This window comes from Mirounga angustirostris, unplaced genomic scaffold (genome assembly GCF_029215605.1).
Source record: "Mirounga angustirostris isolate CCGP_5_RB_7025 unplaced genomic scaffold, mMirAng1.0.hap1 SCAF_58, whole genome shotgun sequence".
Lineage (NCBI taxonomy): Eukaryota > Metazoa > Chordata > Mammalia > Carnivora > Phocidae > Mirounga > Mirounga angustirostris.
This window is the reverse complement of record NW_026991766.1, coordinates 76,740-98,341: the sequence shown is the minus strand read 5'-3', so window position 1 is coordinate 98,341 and position 21,602 is coordinate 76,740. Positions and strand designations below refer to the sequence as shown.

The 21,602-nt window shown below is 41.2% G+C and overlaps 1 protein-coding gene and 1 long non-coding RNA gene across 2 annotated transcripts in view; both read right to left on the bottom strand.

The window, feature by feature from the left end:
• The window catches only part of LOC135363188 (uncharacterized), a 52,251-nt gene extending 34,348 nt beyond the window's left edge, over nt 1-17,903 (bottom strand). The window contains 1 exon segment of the mRNA XM_064583867.1: nt 17,404-17,903. Within this exon segment, the coding sequence (XP_064439937.1) occupies nt 17,404-17,804 (401 nt within the window). The 5' untranslated portion in view covers nt 17,805-17,903.
• LOC135363190 (uncharacterized) lies at nt 13,332-17,382 on the bottom strand. Its single transcript, XR_010408851.1, has 2 exons — nt 16,514-17,382; nt 13,332-14,351 (listed from the first exon to the last, which is right to left on the bottom strand). It is a non-coding gene; the product is annotated as an uncharacterized LOC135363190 (long non-coding RNA).
• Nucleotides 17,904-21,602: the final 3,699 nt, after the last annotated feature.

Here is a 21,602-nt window from a genome sequence, read left to right as displayed (position 1 = left end):
TTCATGTGCTTACAGCTTTCCAGGGGATCTTATTAAAATGCAAACCCTGATTCTGGGGATCTGGGTGAGGCTTGAGGTTTGGCATTTCTAATAAACTCCCAGGGATGCTTTTCTGCTGGTCTGTGGATCACACTTTGAGAATCATAGCACTAGAGTACATCAAGTTCGGGCAAGGTTATTTTGGGTTTCTTTAAAAAAAAAAAAGTTGTGGGGCTTTTTTGGCTTAAACTATTGACCTTACATTTCTTTATGTAAAATAATCCTACCCTTCTTAAATTTTCTTCAGTGTTGTAGCTGGGCACCCACAACAACTATATAGCCATAACCTATCTATTAATTATTAACAGAGCAATATACCTTTGCCAGGTTGGAAAGCCTCAGGCTTTCTCTTAGCTAATGCCATGATAAAAATTTATAAATATTATACATACTGTGACTTATAATTTCATGATTTCTTTTAACTGTGCTACCAGAGGGTAGCATGGTTAAAAAGTTTTTTGCCTGAAGCTGGTAAGGAATGAGAAAAAGAATGGAAATATAACTGCCTTTTTAACATTTAAATAAAATAAAGAATGGGAATGCTACTTAATTTATATTTTAGTATCTATAGCCAAATCCCCACAAAAAGTTCATTTCAAACTTTTAAAAAAATCCTATTTGTCTAATGGAAAAATTTAGGAATCACACGGATGAAAAGTGTCTTCAGGGCGTACATGTGTAATTACTTCCATTTCTCGAGAATACTTTAGCCTTTATGAAATTTTCTCAAAGAGAGAAATCAGGTTTGTCTTCTGCTTCTGGACAGATACAGCCTCACACCACCAGTTACCAACCAGGGAAAATCTCTTTGGAGTCAATTAGAACTCCTCGCTTACACTGTAACATAGAATGGGAGCAATTCCTAAAATGGCCAAGCTGGAGATAATGTAGAGCTCTCAGCAGATTGGACAGCTCTGTTCTTGGGACTGAGGAATTGTGTTTTCCATATGCACAACTCTTGGTGTTACTGAGTTACTGATTTCAGTTAAGTAGACTTTCAAATTTTAATTTACATAACATTAACACGTTTCCCTGAGAATCGACAGTTTTATGGAGACATTTCCTTGTCTGTTCTCATGAAGTTAAAAAAAAAAAAAAAATCCACAGGGCATTCATTAACACTTCTAAAAGTGACAGGCTGTGTCTTTATGCCATTTTCATTTGCGCTGCTTCTGATCTTGCCATCACTCATTAAAAAGGGAGTTTAGGGTAATATAAACAATGCTTTTTGGCCATACTAGAAGCTATTTCTTGTCTGATAAAGAAGAAAAGTCCACAAGGCCTCTTGGACAAAGGATAAGGATATGTTCTTTATGGCTTGGCTCTCAAAAGGCCTATAGTCTATGATGTTTGAGGTCCCTTCCTTGGGAAACTTTCTTCTAGTGTAGCTTCTATTACTTATCATTCTGTTCTTCTATCTCAGCCTGGGAGGATACCCTTAAACCAATCATTTGGGAGGGAAGGTAGGATTTAAATTTGGCCTTGAAATAGGAATATAATTTTAATACAAGGAAGGAAGGTAGTTAGTTATGCTTGCTCAAGGAAAAATTGTCAGCTGAAGCCCCAAAGGTGGGGAGAAGTCAAGAATATTTCAGGGACAGCTCAACGACCAGCTTTGTTGGATAGTAATAGATAATTGAAAAAGGAAACTTGAGACCAGATTGCTGAGAAACTTCAATTTGGAGCAAGTTGTTTGGACTTTATTCAGTATGTATTGATGTTAATAAAAAGTATTCCTAAATGGCAGGATGATCGTCATATTAAATTTGGATGGGCGTTAAGTTTGAGATATCCTGGGATGAGAGTGATGTTCCATCAGAAAGGAAAAGGAGGAAATAGTGTAGATGAAACAGCCTTGGCAAGCTGACTCCCATGTATATAGTTTGGTCCATGGAAAGGCATAAGCCTAAGTAACAAATGGGAAATTATAGTAACAGGAATCATTCTTTCTGCTGGAGAACAGCAATAAAGAATATTAAATAGCAATTTTGGAAGTCAGGAAAAACAGGGTGCATGTCTCCACAAATCTCCAGATCCCCTGCCATTGGTGGACAAATTCAGAGTATACTAATCAGGTAAAGAAAAGGGCTTATCATAATTGAGGCAAAAGACTAGGGACCTCTTGTTATTTATTGAGGTTCAAGGCAGAATCCCAATTCTACAGTTTGTGTGTGGGGTGGTATGAAATAGGGTAAACATGGGGGCTGGAATTCTAGGCCAGTTATTTTGGCAGAATGTAGAGAGGGAGATAGAGCCAGACACTCAATCTAATGGATTAGGCCAACAGGATCTGGCTACATGAACACCCCAGACTTATTCCTCACTCACTGGGCCCTGGGTTTGGTTGGTGATGAAGGAGGCTGTAGGTTGAGGAAATTCAGCTGTCAGTGATAGATCATTAGATCTGGAGAGGCCAGTCTGATAGCGGTATTGAGGTTTCAAACTGCTATGGGGCAGTCTTGTCAGACTGGTCAGGAAAAAAAAGAGAGGAGACACATATTGCAAGTGTCAGGAAAAAGAGAGGTGCCATCACCACAGATTATACAAATATTTAAAAAGATAATTAGGGAAGAAGACATGCAAATGGCCAACAGATACATGCAAAGGTGTTCAACATCATTAATAATGAGGGATGTGAACCAAAACCACAATGACCTCACACTTGTTAGAATGGCTGTTATCAAAAGGACATGAAATAACAAGTGCTAGCAAGGATGTGGAGAAAGGGAACCCTCATGCGCTCTTGGTGGGAATATAAATTAGTGCAGCCATTTTGGAAAACAGTGTGGAAGTTCTTCAAAATATTGAAAATAGAACTACTCTATGATCCAGCAATTCTACTTCTGGGTATATATCGAAAGGAAATGAAACACTAACTTGAAAAGATTGATGTACCTCCATGTTCATTGCAGCATTATTTACAATAGCTAAGACATGAACATTTCCTAAGTATCTATCGATGGGTGAATAAAGAAGATGTGGTATATATATGTACTTTACATTCATTATATTACACACACACACTATATATATAATGGAATATTACTGAACTATATAAAAGAATGAAATCTTGCCATCTGCAACAACATAGATGACCATGAGGGCATTATGCTAAATGAAATAAGTCCAACAGAGAAAGACATATACTGTATGATTTCACTTAGATGGGGAATTAAAAAAATAAAAAAATTAAATCCATAAGTACATAGAACAGATTGGTGGTTGTCAGATGTTGAGGGTGCAGGTGGGGTATAGAAAAAATGGTTGAAAGAGGTCAAAAGATCTAAACTTCCAGTTATAAGATAAATAAGCCCTGGGGATGTAATGTACAGGACGGTTACTATAGTTAACACTATTATACTGTATATTTGAAAGTTGCTAAGAGAGTAGTAAATCTTAAAAGTTTTCATCCTAAGAGAAAAATTGTACCTAGGTACAGTGATGAATGTTAATTAAACTTATTGTGGTGATCATTTTACAATATATACATATATCAAATCATTATGTTGTATACTTATTTATTTTTTTTAATTATTTTTTTTTCATTATGTTGTATACTTAGAACTAATACAATGTTATATGTCATTTTGATCTAAAAGAAGAAAGATAATAGGGGAATATTATGTATAATTTCATGTTAATAATTAAGGTAACTTAATTGGTATAGACAAATTTCTTGAAAGACATAAACTATCAAAGAAAATTTTTAAAAATCAATTACAGCAAACAATGAATCATGGAACACTACATCAAAAACTAATGATGTAATGTATGGTGATTAACATAATAAAAAAATCTATTACAGCAGTATACAGAAGTGATAATATGTCATGACCAAGATAAACCCAGGAATGCAAGGATAGTTTAATATTTGAAAAATCTATCAATTTAATACCCAATGATAAGCTCAAATATATGCAGAAAAAGCATTTGACAAAATCCAACATCCATTCCTTGTTAAAATCTTTCAGAAAGCTAGGATTAAAAGAGAACTTCCTGAGCCTGCTAAAGAATTATAAAAAACCTTATTTAAAATTATACTCCATGATGAAAGACTGAGTATTTTCCTCTCTAAGACCAGGAACAAGTGAAGGTTGTATGCTTTCACCACTTATATTCAATATTGTACTCCCTCAAAATCCAAAGGCCTACAGATTGGAAAGGAAGAAGTACAACTATCTTTATTGACAGATGGCAAGATCGTCTCTGTAGAAAATCCAATTGAATCTGCAAAAACTTATTCAAACTAATAAGTGAATTTTGCAAGTTTGTAAGACACAAAATCAACACACAAAAAATCAATTGTAAAATGGCCTTTACCAGTAGAGTTTTGCTAAATTGAATTGTTTTAGGATTAGTTGAAAATCAAGTGCCTCCCTATGAGTATATATCACTTTTTCGTGGATGCCAAGTTGTTAATACCCACATAGAAACCAAAATCTACTTTATTTTCTCTCTTGAGAAGTTTATTGCTCGTCCTCTGAAACAGCAGTGATTGGAGTTATACTTAGGATTCTTCAACTCTTCAACTTTGTTCCATTTATTTGTTCTGTTCTTTATTTGTTCTACCTAATGCTATTTTACTGGCAAGTATATCACCTCACAAAAATCAAGGATCTTATCTGATGTGGGGATTCATAATGTTCTTCAACCTTTTGTTTTGTCTAACTTGCTTACTTCACTCAAATATTCTAAATTGCAATATTCTAGGATTTTTTATGTCAAGTATTTAGACGTAGAATAGAATTCCAAGAAGTAAATAAAAATGTTATCTGCATCGCATGATCCTTACCTCTAGACCAATTTGACACAGGTGGGCCTTAAAAAGTTGGTCCATTTCCAAGCCATCTCCTACACAAACATTGACGAAGAAACTGGTTTCAGTGTCAGTTATGGTCCATACGAGTGATTATTCTTAACTGACATTAAAAATGTTCCTTTTTTGTATTTCCATCCAAGCGGTCCGTAAGTACGTGACAGCCTATCTATGCATTTGAGTGAGAATAACACTGATTGATTTGGGTGTATTTTTAGGATGAGAGAGGAGGGTTTTTTGGGGGGTTTTTTTGGTTTTTTTTTTTTTTGATGGAAATATTTCATATTGTGAAATGATGAAACATAGTAGAAAACATTGAGTCAAAGATATAAATACAAAATAAGCCATAAATCTACTTATTCTAAAATAGCTTTTTAGGTTCTTTGACACATGGGAAGTAAGAAACTAATGACAACCATTATTATATGGTAAAGTGTTATATAGTGAAGCAAAGATGTCCCATGTACTCCAGCTTTTTGATATTACCTACAGTTTTTTTCTATGTCCAAATGTAATAGATGAACTCCCATTTTAAGTATTGTGAGAGGCCTATTGCCTTACTCGGTATTTCTATTAATTCTTGGTTAGGGTGGGATGATTTCCAGCCTGCTCTAAATTACTACTCTTGTATATTTCTCAATTCCTATTTGTAATTTTCCTTAGGTTCTGTCCTTTTCCTACTCTGCTTCTTTCCTTTTTCTTTCTTTCTCTTTCTTTCTTCTTTCTTTCTTTCTTTCTTTCTTTCTTTCTTTCTTTCTTTCTTTCTTTCTCTTCTTTCTTAAGTATAGGACTCAGCCTTGGGTTTTTAGTTTCCCCAAGCTATACTACAACAAGGGTATTTATGTAAGTAGCATAGGTTTCATGGTTAATACAGGAGGATTAAACACAGAAAGAATTAAAAAAGCAAATTAAATCAGGACAGTAGTTCCTAAAAGTCCTCTCGCCATGTTGGCTACTAGAAATTTCTCATTAGCCATCTTTCTTCTCTGTTGTCATTTTTCTGAATTCCTTTTCTTCCCTCCCTCTGTTGGATGGTCCTGTCATCTCTAGTAATTCGAGTAACTGGCCACCATATCTCTATCATCTCTTGCCTATCAATGGAAAATGTGCACATTGTTTTCTAAACATTTTGCCCCACATTAACTGATCCAAGAAAATGCAAAAATCTTCTAGTAAGTAAAACAAACAAAAAGTAGTAGACATCTTGCATTTATTTCTCCCATATATTGGGATGTTGAGCAATTGGTGGAGCACATCACAGGCTGACTTGCTGGCTTGGTATCCAGTTGATAATATATATGGTTGTTCCGGCCATTGAGAGCAGTGCCATTCTCATTGATTGGTGTCTGTGCCCAGCACTTAAGATTTTGAATATCATCTCAAGCTAAATCTACTTTCCTATTTGAAATACAGGTACATGCTAATGTAATTTCATTTTTAGCGTTTCGTTGTTATATATATTTTTTCAGTTGACCCATTTTAGATTGCTTTTCTTTCATGCTTTTAACTAAAGATTGATAAAACTTATGTTTCTTAAAGAAGTAATAAACATACATGAAGAAAATGTCTAGTAAAACATATCGTTCGCTCTTTACTTTTTTTCCTAATCCCCCTTTCTCAGAATCTAGTTGCAAATTATGTGATTTTCCCAGTGGCAAACAGATCAGAATTTAGCATTTAAAAACATTTTACATTTAAATTCTAAAAAATATTTTGCTATTTCTGTGTTTTTACTTTCTGGGATATTTGGTAAGTTTGAAAAAAAAATATCAAAGCTGATCTGAGTCATTACCGCTATGAACGCTAAAAAACTAAAATTTCAGTGTACATAATATATTCCGGCATACTATTTGTTTAGATTCATCTTGTAGCTGATTTTCTCTGGTTTAAGTATAAACTTGCAAAAGTGAGCACAGCAATGCCTTAATCATATGTATCATACTAGTCTGACTTCTAGGATGTTTACTTCAAGAGTATTGCTTGGCTCGGTGTTTATAGCCTCAAAAAATTTGAATCTCATTTCTAGAAGTCAGTCTATAACTTGAAATAAGATGACAATGTTTTCTCAAAACAAACAAACAAACAAACAACCCCAACAGAAAACACCATTTCCCTTAGATTTACTTATAACCTCCGAGAAGCAAGGACTTTGCTTGTTTGTTTGTTTTAAAAATCTTGGGAATGTGGGGATAGGATGAGTTCAGTTCTACATAAATTTAACAGGTCCGAAGACGTAAGTCCAAATAGATGGTTTTGCCTTAGCTGGTGAGGATGCCGGGGCTGCTACCTTTGTTGGTGCTGACATCACTGAAGCAGTAGAAAGGCCACTGCTTTCCTTTTTAAAGTTCCAAATTCACCCTTTAGAGTAGGTTAACACTTTGCAAATGTCAGATTTACAGTTTCTGGTGAACAGCGAAGAAAGTCCAAGAGCCTGTAAGAAATTAGAGCTGAATGGTGAGCACAGCACCAGGTGTAGAGTCACTGAATCCCTGGGTCGTACACCTGAAACTAATGGAACCGTGTATCAACTCTACTTCCATGAGGGGAGGGGGTCAGAAATTAGAGCTGTAAATCAAATTTCTTTACTATATCTTAGCTCTTAAGATACATCATATTTCAAAGATTCTAACATTTACATTTCTTTTTACATTTTCACATTTCTGGAAACAGGTTGTGTCTTGTGGTTCTGATGTCCTTGTCATTGCTAGTCCACGTGCATAAAAACTTACAGTATGAATATCAGCAACTTGGAATAAAATTGCAGAGACGATACTGTAGGACCAGCACTCTTGATAGCATAGATGATAGTATTGTGTGGGAAACATGGTCATCCATGACTCTGAGTTGAACATGTTTGGAAATACTGGATTTGGGATGGGAGTAAGCTTTAGGAATACCCTAACCGATTTGTTTTGCTTATACTTTATTGTTTTTCTAAGATTTTATTTATTTATTTGAGAGAGCTCGAGCACACATGCACGTGAACAGGGAGCAGGGGGAGGGGCAAGGGTAGGGAGAGGGACAAGCAGACTCCTGCCTGAGCCTGGAGCTCAATCTGGGGCTGGATCCCATGAGCCCCAGACCATGACCTGAGCCCAAACCAAGAGTCCTCCGGATGCTTAACTGACTGAGCCACCCAGGCGCCCCTCTTACAGTTTCATTTTTATATAGATTCAAGCAGGGCATAAGATAAAAACCTATACCTCAGTAGGTATTATAAAGCTCTTTCAGTAAGTATGTAGTGAAAGTTCTGAGCTACAAAAAACACGTGTTATAACTTGTGTAGCTTTGTTTTTATTCCTTTCTTTGTGGTACATACAATAATGTCATCCTTGCAATCATTATGGTATTATGATTTTGAGGTGAACACAGATCATGAGATTTTAGAATTTTTGATTTGCTAATTTTAAAGAAGTTTTTACTGTTGCTATGTCTTTTAAAGTGGTGAAATGAGTCATATATCAAAGGAGGCATTGAAGCATTTCTTTGAAAAATAAAATTTTACAGGACTTAATCCATCCTTTCATTTTCGTAATTAACATTCTTTTGGAGAACTACTATCAAATACGTTCTTTAAAAGTGAACTTCAAAGTCTAACTTTGGGCCATAAGTAAACTACTCTGCCTTGTTTATTATAGACAATCATCGTTGAGGGTTTTGAAGTTTAGTTTGCAAGAGGATTTAGCACTCTGCAAGTTTATATTTAAGATTGCAATATTGACTGATTGTCTTTCTGAGAATGTAATAGACATAATAAATTGCTTGCAACACTTAATATTTTCAGAGTGTTTGCCATTACCGTACTTGATGATTATTATTAAAAAAAAAAATCTCTCTGATCCCCCCGTTCTGAAAAGGAAACCAAAATTACTTCTCAATCCCTTCACTGTCTACATATAATCTCTGATTTAATATCACTAACCCAATACAGCAACACCTCATTTTCCCAGCATTGCTCAAGAAAAGTTTGTTCCATGCCAGTACACTTCCCAGATATCCGAAGAATATGCATTTAAATGACAAGCCTATTTTTTTTTTACTATTTCTGATAGAAATATTTCTACAACACACTGTTATTCTTATATAGAGAATACTGAAAAAAATCTCTAAAATTTTGTGCTTCGTGGCAATCTCAAGAGACTGCTTTATTCGTTGATGGGTCTTCAGCACACAGTAAAGAATGGAATAAGAGGAAGCAGTTAGTGGACGTGGACTACACTCAAAACTCAATGAACTTCTTTTTCGTAGAACACGGGGACTCATTTTTGCGAATATCAGTCACAGCAGATGGCGTGCTCCACCTGGCCCAGCAGGCTATGTGCACAACCTCGGCGCCCCCCCACCCCCACACCCCCACCTCCCGGGTTCCGTCACGGTGTAGGCGCAGGACTGCATATACTTTTCTCCAGAGGGCCGGGTCCATAATCTCAATGCGCTATTTGAGAGTTCCAACGTATAATGAGTAATAATCGAATTAAGCATCACCTCACTCTAAGTTAGGAAACACGACTTTCTTCTTTCTAGTCATGGCACAACTATTCACTTAGCCATCCAATTTTGAAATCTTGGCATAGTCTCTGATTTTTTCTGTTTCCATCTTCCAGCTAGGTCAGTTGTACTGCTGCTTTTCTCTTTATGTCTCTACTATTAACACCCTTTTGACTTTTACTTTGTATTTCTTACCCTATTACTGCTTTTACCTAGAATATTCTAGTTTGTCATATGCTTGATCTTTAGGCCTCCAGTCTCTTCAATTTCCAGTGTATTAGGTACAGAACTGACTGATCTTTATCAATGAGAGGTGTTTCCCTGTTCAAAAATCTCCAGTGGTTCCCTATTTTTGTTAAAAAAAAATTTTTTAACCAAATAATGAAAGACAATTACCAGCAGAGGCTGAGTTCTGTTGGGTCACATATGGTTAAAAGGATATATAATTGTTTTGACATTAAGCACGACAATCCCTTCTGATCAATCACCTGTATGGCAATCTGCTCTAACATCTCCTTGGTCTTTAGGATTGAATGTATCGAATACATCAATTTTCATTTCCAGGATAAATTATTGGAAAATCTCTACACACTCTTCTGAAACCGTTCAAGAGATTCGTTGATGTTTTGAAATTTATCTACAAATACTGAGGACATACCTGGACATTTTTTGAGCAACTCGATATATCACTGAATTTTTTTGAAGTCCTTGATACTTTAAAAAATATATATTTAAAAAATTTTACCCCACTTTATTGAGAGGGAATTGACATATAACATTGTGTAAGTTTAAGGTATACAGGGTGTTGATTTAATAAACTTGTGTATTACAAAATGATTATGACTAAGTCATAATCCTATGGCTAACTCCTCTGTCCTGTCACATAATTACCATTTCTTTTTTGTAGTGAGAACATTTAAGAGTTACTCTTTTACCAACTTTAAAGTGTATTATTAGCTATAATAATATAAATATAAATAAACATATATAATACAAAGTATTATTAGCTGTAATCACCATGTTATACATTAGAGCCCCAGAACTTGTTAATCTTAGTTTTTTTCAAAATTTTATTTTTTTATTTGAGAGAGACAGAGATAGCGAGAGAGAGCAAGAGCGAGGAGGGAGGGAGAAGCAGGCTCCCTGGCAGGCTCCCCACTGAGCAGGGAGCCCAATGCCGGGACCCCGGGATCATGACCTGAGCCAAAGGCAAATGCTTAACCCACTGAGCCACTCAGGTGCCCCTGAACTTGCTAATCCTGTAACTGGAAGCTTATACCCTTTAATCAATTATCTTTGCATATCTCCCACTTCTAAGCTACTGATAACCACCATTTTGAATACTTCTCAGTGCGTATTCATTGTATTCATTCTTATACTTAGTTGTTTGTCACAAGTTTAACTGAGATGGTATTATGTGCCAATGTGCCCAGTGTCATAGATGTGATGGTACACAAACACAGGATTTTTATCTTTATCTAAACTATGGACTACTAGCTTTCTTCACCATTTGGTGTTGAAATTTACGTTTTCTTTGCATATTCTATTTGTAGAATTTGAAGATCATTTTCCTGGCTGGAGAAAAAGAAATTCTAATGTTTGTTAGCAAATTGCTCTCTTCCCCAAGCAGTACGGTTCTTTTCCTGCCTTGTCTTTTCTCATTGCCTAAAATATGATGGAAGAGTATTTTATATTGTCCTAAGTATTTTTCACAAGTCTCGGCTCATTTTGAACGTAGCACTTTTGACACTGATTTAAAACATACTATATATACGGCTGTGCATGTTTTTTAACTTTACAGTATCTGGTATTTTTCCATTTAATTAAATATATTTTGAAAACATAATATTTAATGTCTGTTTAATAGCCCATCTTATTTAACTATCCCATATTTTGGGCTATTTGGTTTGAGTCCAGGTTTTTTTTTTTGGTTGTTCTGCAACTTTAAATAATGCTTCTATGAACATCCTGGTACATAATTCTTTGCCTGTGCTTCTGATGATTTCCTTATGTTGTACTCTTGCCTCCAAATACTGTCCATGTCTTGGGCCCAGGGACTAAGCAGACTGGCTGTTTTTCCAATCTATGTCCAGTGAATATATTTTTTACTCAATGATCTTTAGAACTCTTTTGATGGCTGACCAGATGGAGTGTTGCCCAGTGTGCCGCAAGATCTTCCATAAACCCCTTTAACTTACCCCTTGCAGCAGGCTAGGACCCCTGTAAGGCCTGGAGAAGGAAGAGAGGGGCCTACACAGCTTCCCAGCTGCTGACGGTAGGACACATAAACTCTAGTCCCCTTTCCCGGGGCCGCGCCTTGTGAGTGCGTGCCTGCGCGAGAATGCGTGCGTGCGTGCGCGAGAATGCGTGCGTGCGCGAGAATGCGTGCGGGCGTGCGCGAGAATGCGTGCGTGCGTGCGCGTGTGCGTGAGTGCACGCCGCGGTGGGGAGAGCTGAACTATTGCTGCTTGCCATAGATTGAATTGTGTCTCCCTCCCACACCAATTCGTAGGTTAAAGTTACAGCCCCTGATGGGCTGTAATAAAAGTATTCCTAAAAAGTGGCATTAAACATTCTTAAAACCTTGCTTCTAATTAAGAGAGAACACGATACCTGCATTTCTGTGGCAAAAAAAGAGAAAAACGCCAAACTGCATTAATCTACTGTCAAAGTAGTACTACAACTCACTGTAATCCAAGTCCCAATTCAGATTATGTGGTTAGAGGCTGTCAAAATAGGCTTTTGCATCTCAGTTAGCAACTGATTAACTGTTCTCTGCAATGCTCTCAGCAAACCTTTCCCTCTTTTTCCTCCTTTTCTCCTCACAAGTCCTGCCAGATCCTATCAGAAGGCACAACTGTCCTGGTCCGGAATGGCGTTTCCTAACTCTAGTCCATCACCGCCAATACCAGAATCAAAGAGGGGCCGAGGGGTTGTTAAAAATATACGTGGCCCCCACCCCGGTCCTACTCCGTCTGAAGTCGCGGAGGCTGGGGGCGGGCGGAAAGTGCCTGGCTCTGTAGTTGAAAGCAACGCTGCAGGTGGAGGGGCTACATCGCGCCGCAGGCCTCAGCAGCACCTAGGCCTCAAGCTCCACCATTAGCAAGGAGCCCGGAGGCGGCGTCTGCATCCGCTTCTTCCTAGATTCTCCCGCCGGGCAGGAGGCTGGGGCAGAGAGAGCTTAATTCGCGGCCTCGCGGCCTCGCGGCCTCCCCTCCACCCCCTCCCGCTTCCCCCGCCTCCGCGGCTGAGCCCCGGGCCTACCGGGCGGCCTGGCCTCAGTTCACCCCGCCCTCCGGCCTGCGCGAGGACGACTTACAGAAGAACTCGGCCACGATTTCGGCGCTCCCGCGCAGGGTGATGCCTTGCTCCCGGGAGAGCTGCAGCGCCATGGCCAGTCCTACAGACGAAGGAGTGCGCTTCCCCCCGGCAGAGAGCGACAGCAGAGACGCCCACAGCAGTTCCCCGCCACTCGTTTCAAAAGTAACGGCGCAGCACGCCCTCGGGCCTCGGCGCAGGCGCGATGAGCCTCTAGGCCCCGCCCCGTGGGGCGGGGCCTGCAGGTCCTCTGGGCGCTTTTCGGAGCTGGCCTGTCCGCAGGCGCAGGGGGTAGGCGTGGTCGCCCAGTTCTGGGTGGTCAAGCTCCGCAGGGTCCCGGCTGGGCGTGTGTAGTTGTGGTCTACTAGACCGGCCTGAGGGAAGAAGACGCCAAAACCTGGTTTGGGTTTTTTTTTAAAGATTTTATTTATTGGGGCGCCTGGGTGGCTCAGTCGTTGGGCGTCTGCCTTCAGCTCAGGTCGTGGTCCCAGGGTCTTGGGATCGAGCCCCGCATCGGGCTCCCTGCTCCGCGGGGGGCCTGCTTCTCCCTGTCCCACTCCCCCTGCTTGTGTTTCCTCTCTCATTGTCTCTCTCTGTCAAATAAATGGATAAAAATCTTTAAAAAAAAAAAAGGAATTTATTTATTTGAGAGAGAGAGAGAATGAGAGAGAGCACATGAGAGGGGGGAGGGTCAGTTTCAGATATTTTAAATACTTAAATATTTAGGTGGAATTACTTTAAAAGAAAATTTTGTTGCACACCATATTCAAAATGCTAAAAATTGTACACCTTGAGGTGTTGAAAACATGATCTTATGAAAATATCAGCCATTTTCACAGATCTGAAAAAAAGCTACTGAATTGTACTATATGCCTACTTAAGTTTTTGTTAGCTAAGCAAATAGATTTATTTTGAGATATGCAACTATGAATAATTGCCACTGCATTAATTCTACCACATTGTTAGGAATCATGACCTTGCATTGCAGACTCTAAAATGGATCTGAATTTGAAACCCTGAGAACACTAGCGATAGAAGGGCAATGGGAAACATCATTATAAGGGCTCCTACAGCTTCTTTTAGGAGGAAAGAATCTGATACACATGAGTACTTTCAGGGCACTAAAAAAGCAGCTTAAAGCTGACCATATGAACCCTGTTTCTAAACAATACAAAAAGAAAAGGTCATTCCTGCATCAGAATTACCATCATAAAAAATATTATAAATAATATTAAAGTCACACTGAGTCAATAACCACAGGGTTTTATTATCTTCAACACTACTGACAGCTTAATAAAATATGCTTAACAAATCATTTGTTTGAAAATTGAAAACTATATTCCTATGTAATTACAGAAACAGTGTTTTTAAAAAGTGGATGGCAATATTTATTTTATATCCATCATCTGATTTTAATACAAATATCTTGCCAATAAAAATGTTACAGCTTTTAGAGATAAGAAAAAAATATGAAAGAAAGAAAAGAGAAAAGAAAAAAGTCTCAAACACAGGACCCAGAATGTCAACTAATTCAGCACAGTTTTGCAGTGTCAAGTAAAAAGTCTCTCATAGAAAGTTACATGGAAGTGTAAAACTTCGGTTTCTGGACTTTGATCCAAGCGGTCATAAAAACTGGTCCTCATTAGTAACTCCTATTTCCATTATATGTCAAATATTCTCAAGCTTTTGCCTAGTACAAAACAAAGCAATAAGAAGTCAATCACGTTACCCCTACAATACTAAATGATCTAAAACATAACCCACAATGGCAGAAATGATTAGTAACTAATGAAAGGTAACATTATTTTAATATGCTGTCAAGAATAACAACAGCTGTTAAAGTGGCATTAGCACCCGGAAGCCTTCATTTGCAAAAGCATGAAGATTAGAGCCCTTAATTAACACAGTAGTATCTCAGGCGGGTAGAACTGCAAAGTTGTCTAGAATGGTGAGGGTGGGAGTTTCCGTATGTTGTAGTTTACTAGTCTCCAGTTAATTTTTATGCCAATAGATTATGTTATGAATTGTTCAACTGACACTCAAATTCACATCAACAGGCTGTGATTACTAAAAAGCATCTATGCTCCAAGCTTGTAGCTTTGAACTAGGTGCTTAGCTCTGTATTTGAAGATAGTTATAGGAAACAATGTAATATAGCAGCCGAACTGCTTTCAAGGTCAACCAAAATTCACAGGTATTTAAATGAGAATTTAGGGATGCCAGAAACCTTCATTCTGTTCAGTGACTACTACTGAGTACAGATCATTCAGTTTGGGAATAGGATAAAAAAGCATGCATGAATGTCATGCATGGAAGTAGTTCCATCAACATGCCTGTTTACCGGCACAGATGGCCAATCTAAGTGAATCCAAATTTATTTTAAATTTAAAAACATGTTAAATGTTTCTACAGAACTGTCTCATGGGGTCCTGAATCACACACAGTACTCATTTTACACTTACAGAGTGTAACAAAAAGGATAAAAGCAGAGTAACAGCTTCTAGTTAAAAGAAAAAAAAAAAAATCCTAGCTATAAAGTTAAAATGTCTGCAATAAGTTTTTACCACAACCATATGAATCACACTGGGTTTAGAAGTTTGGAATTTTTATAATCAACTACTGTCTAATCTCTCAATCTTAAATCTCTAGTTAATGCCACCAAATATAAGCCCAAACAGGAACCTCTGACTACACACAAGCTCTTAGGTCGTATTCTTTAAACTGACAACTTTCAGCACTTTATACTTAAGGAGGGCCTGTACTACTCTTAAATATTTTACACTTTCGTTTTCCACGTTTTACTCAACATAAACTCTTAGAAATATATAAGAATATATATACACATACATGTCATAGAAAGTGGTCAGCCTATTGTCAACATCAACTATAATATAAAAACCGTAACTAAAAAAGTCTTTATACAGAGTTTCAGATGATCTGAATTTTACACAGAAAAGTGTAACTTTGAGAAATGAGGACTGTAATCCTGTGCTACTTGGGAGAAAAAGTAATGTGAAAAGAAAATTAAATGTAACCCCTTCCATTTAACTTCCAATAAAATGTTACTTTCAAAGATTTGGCAGGCTCTGAGTGAAGTGTTCTTATGTATGACTACTTAAAAAGATCACCAAACTATCCTAAGTTTCTGTCTTTAAAGGGAGAGAAGGAAAAAAAGAAGAGGACACTGATGTTGACTTGTAAGACAAATCACTTTTTTCTTTCAACTACTAATAATCTGCCTACAGAACATCTCCAAAGAACAGCCTGACACACTGAAAAAAATCAGCCCAGCTCTCCTGCCCGCTCCCCATTCAATGGGGGCAGAAAAGTGGAAGTGCGCAAGGGTGAAAGGAAACTAGGGACAGATGGCCTCGGAGTAGCAGGTGACCTTTGAAAACTGGGGGCCCACAACAATCAATAGTTCCAGATCTAGATGGCCTTCGTGCCTCACCCCGAACTCGCAGGAAACTGTCCTTTGAAAAGAAACCACTTTTCTTTTCAGGGTTTATCCTCTGGTTGCTCCAGATTCAGATTTTGAAGGAAGACAGCCAAAGCGGGGAAAGAGGACTTTAAAAGGAGGGCGGAGTAATTAAACAGAAGAGATAAGATTTGCCCTAAGCTATCGCCTCGGTCCAAAACCCCCGAAAGGGATGAAATCGACACAAACTCGTTTAGGAGAAACTGCCTTAAAAAGAGCCCCTTCTAAAATCCCAAAGGAATACACCGTAAGAGCATAAAGGAAGACAAAAATATCAGACAGTCCATTTTCAATGAAGCATCCCTCTGCCCCCCCGCCCCCCGCTGGGCGCCCCCAAGGTAAAGTGGCAAGTGGGGGGAGGCTGAAGGGACTACCTTGTTTTGTCTCCAAAGGGCAACACAGCAAACATAGGAAGGTCCACGTGCAGACCACGCGGCCTCCGCAGACTCTGGACTCCGGGAGGCGCCGGGGGGCGACGACGTGCCCAGGGGAGGCGGTGACTCGACGCCTGCTCCCTTACCGACCCCGCCACCGGGCCGCCGCCCGCCGCAGCCCGCTCGCTCCGCGCTGCGCCGCCCCCTGGCGGGGAGCGCCCGGCAGAGCGGAGGCCGACCGCCGGCGGGGGGGAGCCCAGCGCCGGGCCTCGGCCGGCCGCTCCACCATCACCGCCTTGAGAGCGCTTTCCTGGCGGCCAAGGCAGCCCGCGCCAGCTGCCCGACGGCCGCTGCCTGGAGGCGGCGGCGGCGGCGGCGGCGGGTTCGGGACTCTTCTCCAAAGAGGCGCGTCCTGGAGGCAGTCGGAGTCCGCGTGCAGAAGCCTTTGCCCGCGCCAGCGGCTTCCCACCAACTCCTCAGGCTTCAGGGCATCCGCCCGCCTCCACTCTCCGCTCCGGCCCCTCCTTCCTCGGCTTCCACCTCAATTCCTCCCCAACTCTCCGGGAGCGTTTCCCACGCGCGCCCCAACTGCCCCCCGGGCAGCCACCTCCCAAAGGACAGGCACCCTCCGCCCCGCCCTCGGCAGCGGCCGCCCCGGCGCTTGGCTCTCGACCGGGAAGAGCTGGCCTCTGGGGTCGGCTGGGGCTGCGCGGGACCCGTCAGCGCCCCGCTGTCGGCTCCCGCCGCGCCTCCCCAGCGCCCTTTGTGTGCGCGCCGCGAACCCCTCTGCGGAGCCCTTCCAGCGGCGCCGCCTTGGGAGCAAGAGAGAGTGAAAGGAAGCGCCGGGCCAAGCAAGGGACTGGAAAGGGGCAAAAGGCGACAGCGCTTACTCTGGGAAGATTCCGGCATGTTGCTGCCTTTGGGCTCCTCGTGGTCTCGCCCCTACCCCGACTTCCCCGCCCCGCCAAGGGCCAGGGCGAGGGGGGACGGGGGAGGAGCGGAGCTGCTGGGACCGAGTTGGAAATGGTGCTTCCGGAGCCGCAGGGAAGGGGCTCAAAACTGTTTTGGTTTCGCTGAGGAGATTTAGGGGGACTGGGAGGCTAAAGAAGGGCTGGGGGAAGGCCCGTGAGCGCGGATGTATGTAAATAATCTTGCTCTCAGGGAATACCGGGGCAGCCGGGCTGTGTGTGTGTGGGGGGGGGGGGGGGGTCCGCATGTACATTTTTGCATTGAACTTTTTGAGCAAGTTGGATCGAATCCCACGCTTGGGCTTTTCGACTGTACTAGCCATAAAGTCGAGGTGTCTACACCCTAGCAGGACCAAAGACCTACTTCAAAAGCAAAGGGCCTGGGAACCGAGGTCGTTTAATGGTAAAGGAAGAGGAAAGTTCAGTAAGGGAGAGAGATGAGCCCCCAGGTCACTCTCAGCGCCCCGGGTGGGTCTTCCAGGGGCCCTCTTCTTACCTGGTGGCTTTCCTAACAAAGTAAGAGAAGGTAAAGTCCCAGTGATCATCCAGCCACGCTTCCACGGAATCCTGGTCCCGCTGCAGCTTCGACTCCCCGGAGCCGGGGCTGGCCCGCTCCATGATCCGCGCCCAGCGTCTGTGCAGCTGCTTTGTGCCCTTTTCCACCCCAGCTGGGGTCTCTCCCTCGGAGGAGCCGGCCTCTGCCCCGAGACCCTCCCCCTCCGCCTTGCGCCGGTCCGGCTGGCTTTTGGCGAAGCTGCTCCGGCGCCCGGCCAGCCTCTTGCCACGCCCCACCTCTCCTGGTGATCACCGCTCCCAGGTGCGGCGGCTGGGGCAGGCGCAGCAGCCGCGCGGCCTCCCCGGGGTCGGGCGGAGGCGGGGTCTCGCCGGCCGTCGGGGCCCCAGATTCCAAGGCGGCGGCGGAGGCAACTGGCGAGCTCGCCGGCAGCTACGTGGCCGCCGCTGGAAGGAGGCCGCTCGGCCGCTGGGGTGCGCTGTGGGCTGAGCGGGTTCCGGGGAGCGCGCAGAGGTGACTGGGGGTGTGTTCGCAGAGTGCCCCGCAGTAGGAAAGGGAGAGTCGCGATGTGTGCGCCCATCCCAAGTCCTGAAAGCTGGAGTCAGGGGAACCTTCCACCAAAAGTAAGAGGTGCGGCTACCCTGGCGACTTTTCTCAGGTCTGAGTGAACAGTGACCGACCGGCCTCGCTTTCCTCCCCAGGGCTGGGGTCTGGAAGGCGCAGGGATCGACCTTCCTCCGAGCCCAGGCAGCCCGGGGGTGTGTGCCACGGATTTGCGGCTCCTGGTGGGTAACTTCCAACAAAGGCATTTCCGTAATTACTATGTTGTTAATAACCACAAATAATTATAAATTAGGCGTCTTTGCATCAAACATTCCCTTTTTATGACTGCAACAAGATTTTCTGGGAAAAGGAAAAGGTAAAACTGAAATAATCATCATGGTTTGTGTATGAAGTCAGAAGACAAGGGAACCTCTGTACAATTAGGTTAGAGAGCATAGACGCTACCCGCGGATAGTACAGAGCAGACTGGTTAGCCCAAGTTTTATTAGTCATTTATATTTAAATGGAATTAACACACACCCCACAAAAAAGTATCCGTTTCAAAGGGCTCAGCTTTCCTACTCTATTTTGTCCTATCCCAATCATGCTTTCCAAAAAGGAATGGGTGTCTTCCTTTTGCTTTGTTCTCATCTCCATCTCCTTGTCCCGCAATTTGCAGTTTTAATAACGGTATTTTGCAATGACCTAATTTGGGGGCAGAATGAAATACGGAGTTGTATGTTTCACAACGTGTGAACGACACCATTAGCAGTGATATACCCATAGTGATTTAGCTGACATACTTTTAACAAAGTCCTTTCAAACTATTCTTGGCAAGAATGTTAGACATTACTCATAGAATGAGTATTACTACATAGAAATGCATAATTAAATTGATAATATAAGAACTTTAAAAAATGTCTTCCAACCCGCCAATGCAATGGTTTATCCTTCCTGCATTAAATAATTGTCCTTCTATAATTATAGTTTTTCTGAAACTTCACTGATGTATGCAAGTAACCACAAACCAACAAAAAGTAAGCAAAGCAGTAGAATGTGAAATAATGTGCAATAAATTATATCAGATTTTAAAATGCGAGTTCTGTGATCCTGATGTGTGATTACAGTGCTCGTGAACTCGAGACTTTGTCCTCAGTGCTCAGTTTTTCCCTGTGGAAATCCATGCCTTTCTCCTAACAGAGGGTCAGTTATAATTTAAAACTATACTTTCCTACAAAAAATGAAGTGAATTTTTGGCTTGAATTGTTTGCTTCAGCTGGCTGCCTTGATTAAATAAACAAGCACTATCTAACTGTCCATTTTTCTCTTAACCTGAAAGGGTTAAATTATCAGAAACCAGAGAGTTTTCTGAAAAGTTACTGCAAGAAAAACAATCCGTGGATTCTGCCATTAGCGAGTCTGAATTCTGTGTGGTATACATGGCAGATTGGGGGTTCTTGTGAAGGCTGGTTACTTGAAGTGAGCATATCACAGTGGTTTGGGGGATGAGTTATTTCAAACTGTTCTAGTCTCCAGAGATCTCAGATAAAATTTGTAACAAATCTCTGTAACTTTAAAGTTCTTAAAGGTGACCTCACCCTGACCTCTTGTTTCCCAGCTCCATTTTATTTTTTATCCCTATCTGATAGATTTTTTAATGTTTTAACTTACTGGTATGGATTGCCCTAAGCATCCCCAATCTTGTTTTAGAATGAGTTGAAGATTGAGTAAATAATAAACATTATCAGGAAATAACTTTAAAAATGCTGTTAATGCTATTTACAACAAACAAATGCACAATGGAGGCCTAACAGAAAGGCCTCCAATTCCCATCGTAGTAGAATAAAACCCAAACTCTCTAATGTGGCTTACAAAGTTCCGCATGATTTGACTTCTACCTACCTCTACTGTTGAGGTTTTGATCATACAACTAGAAAAAAATAAATCAATGATGATCAAATTCTCAAAAAAAGGAATGTAAATTACAGGAGTCATGAAATCTTTCCTGACCTGCTTTTTTTTTTTTTAAATTTTTTTATTCTTATGTTAATCCCCATACATTACATCATTAGTTTTAGACGTAGTGTTCCATGATTCATCGTTTGTTGCATAACACCCAGTGCTCCATGCAGAATGTGCCCTCCTCAATACCCATCACCAGGCTAACCCATCCTCCCACCCCTCTCCCCTCTAGAACCCTCAGTTTGTTTTTCAGAGTCCATCGTCTGGTTCGTCTACCCCTCCGATTTCCCCCCCTTCATTCTTCCCCTCCTGCTACCTTCTTCTTCTTCCTTTTTTTTTTTTTTCTTAACATATATTGCATTATTTGTTTCAGAGGTACAGATCTGAGATTCAACAGTCTTGCACAATTCACAGCGCTTACCAGAGCACATACCCTCCCCAGTGTCTATTACCCAGTCACCCCATCCCTCCCACCCCACCCCCCACTCCAGCAACCCTCAGTTTGTGTCCTGCGATTAAGAATTCCTCATATCAGTGACTGACCTGCTTTTTTTTTCATTCAAATCCCATACAGTATATTCTGTCCCCTTTGCAACCTTCCAGTGTATTCCAGGCTTGAGAAAATTAATATATTTGCACTTATAATGGGATCCAGTTTCCTCACTATTGAAGGGGGAAGACTAGAAGGTACATTGTGGTGTTGAAATGGAATTGGAGGTTAAAAATTAAATATGTGGGTTTGTGTGTGGGTGTGAGTTGTATCACGGGGAGAAATCCCACATGATGAAGAAATGCAGGCAGTTTCTAAGTGCTGTGGGTACCCTCCAGCTGACAGCCTACAAGGAGTTCCTGTCAGCAAGAGAATGGATCCCTCAGTCTTACAAATACAAGGAACCAAATTCTGCTAACAACCTGTGTGAGTGCAGAAGTCGATATTTCCCCATTCGAGCCCCAGATGTGACCACAATCCCAGCCAATATATAGACTTGCAGCTTTGTAAGATGCTAAGACATTTTCATAATTGACAACTTAATAATGATGAGTCTTATAATCCATGAACATAGTGGATTTATCCATCTATTCTAGTCTTTTAAAATTTCTC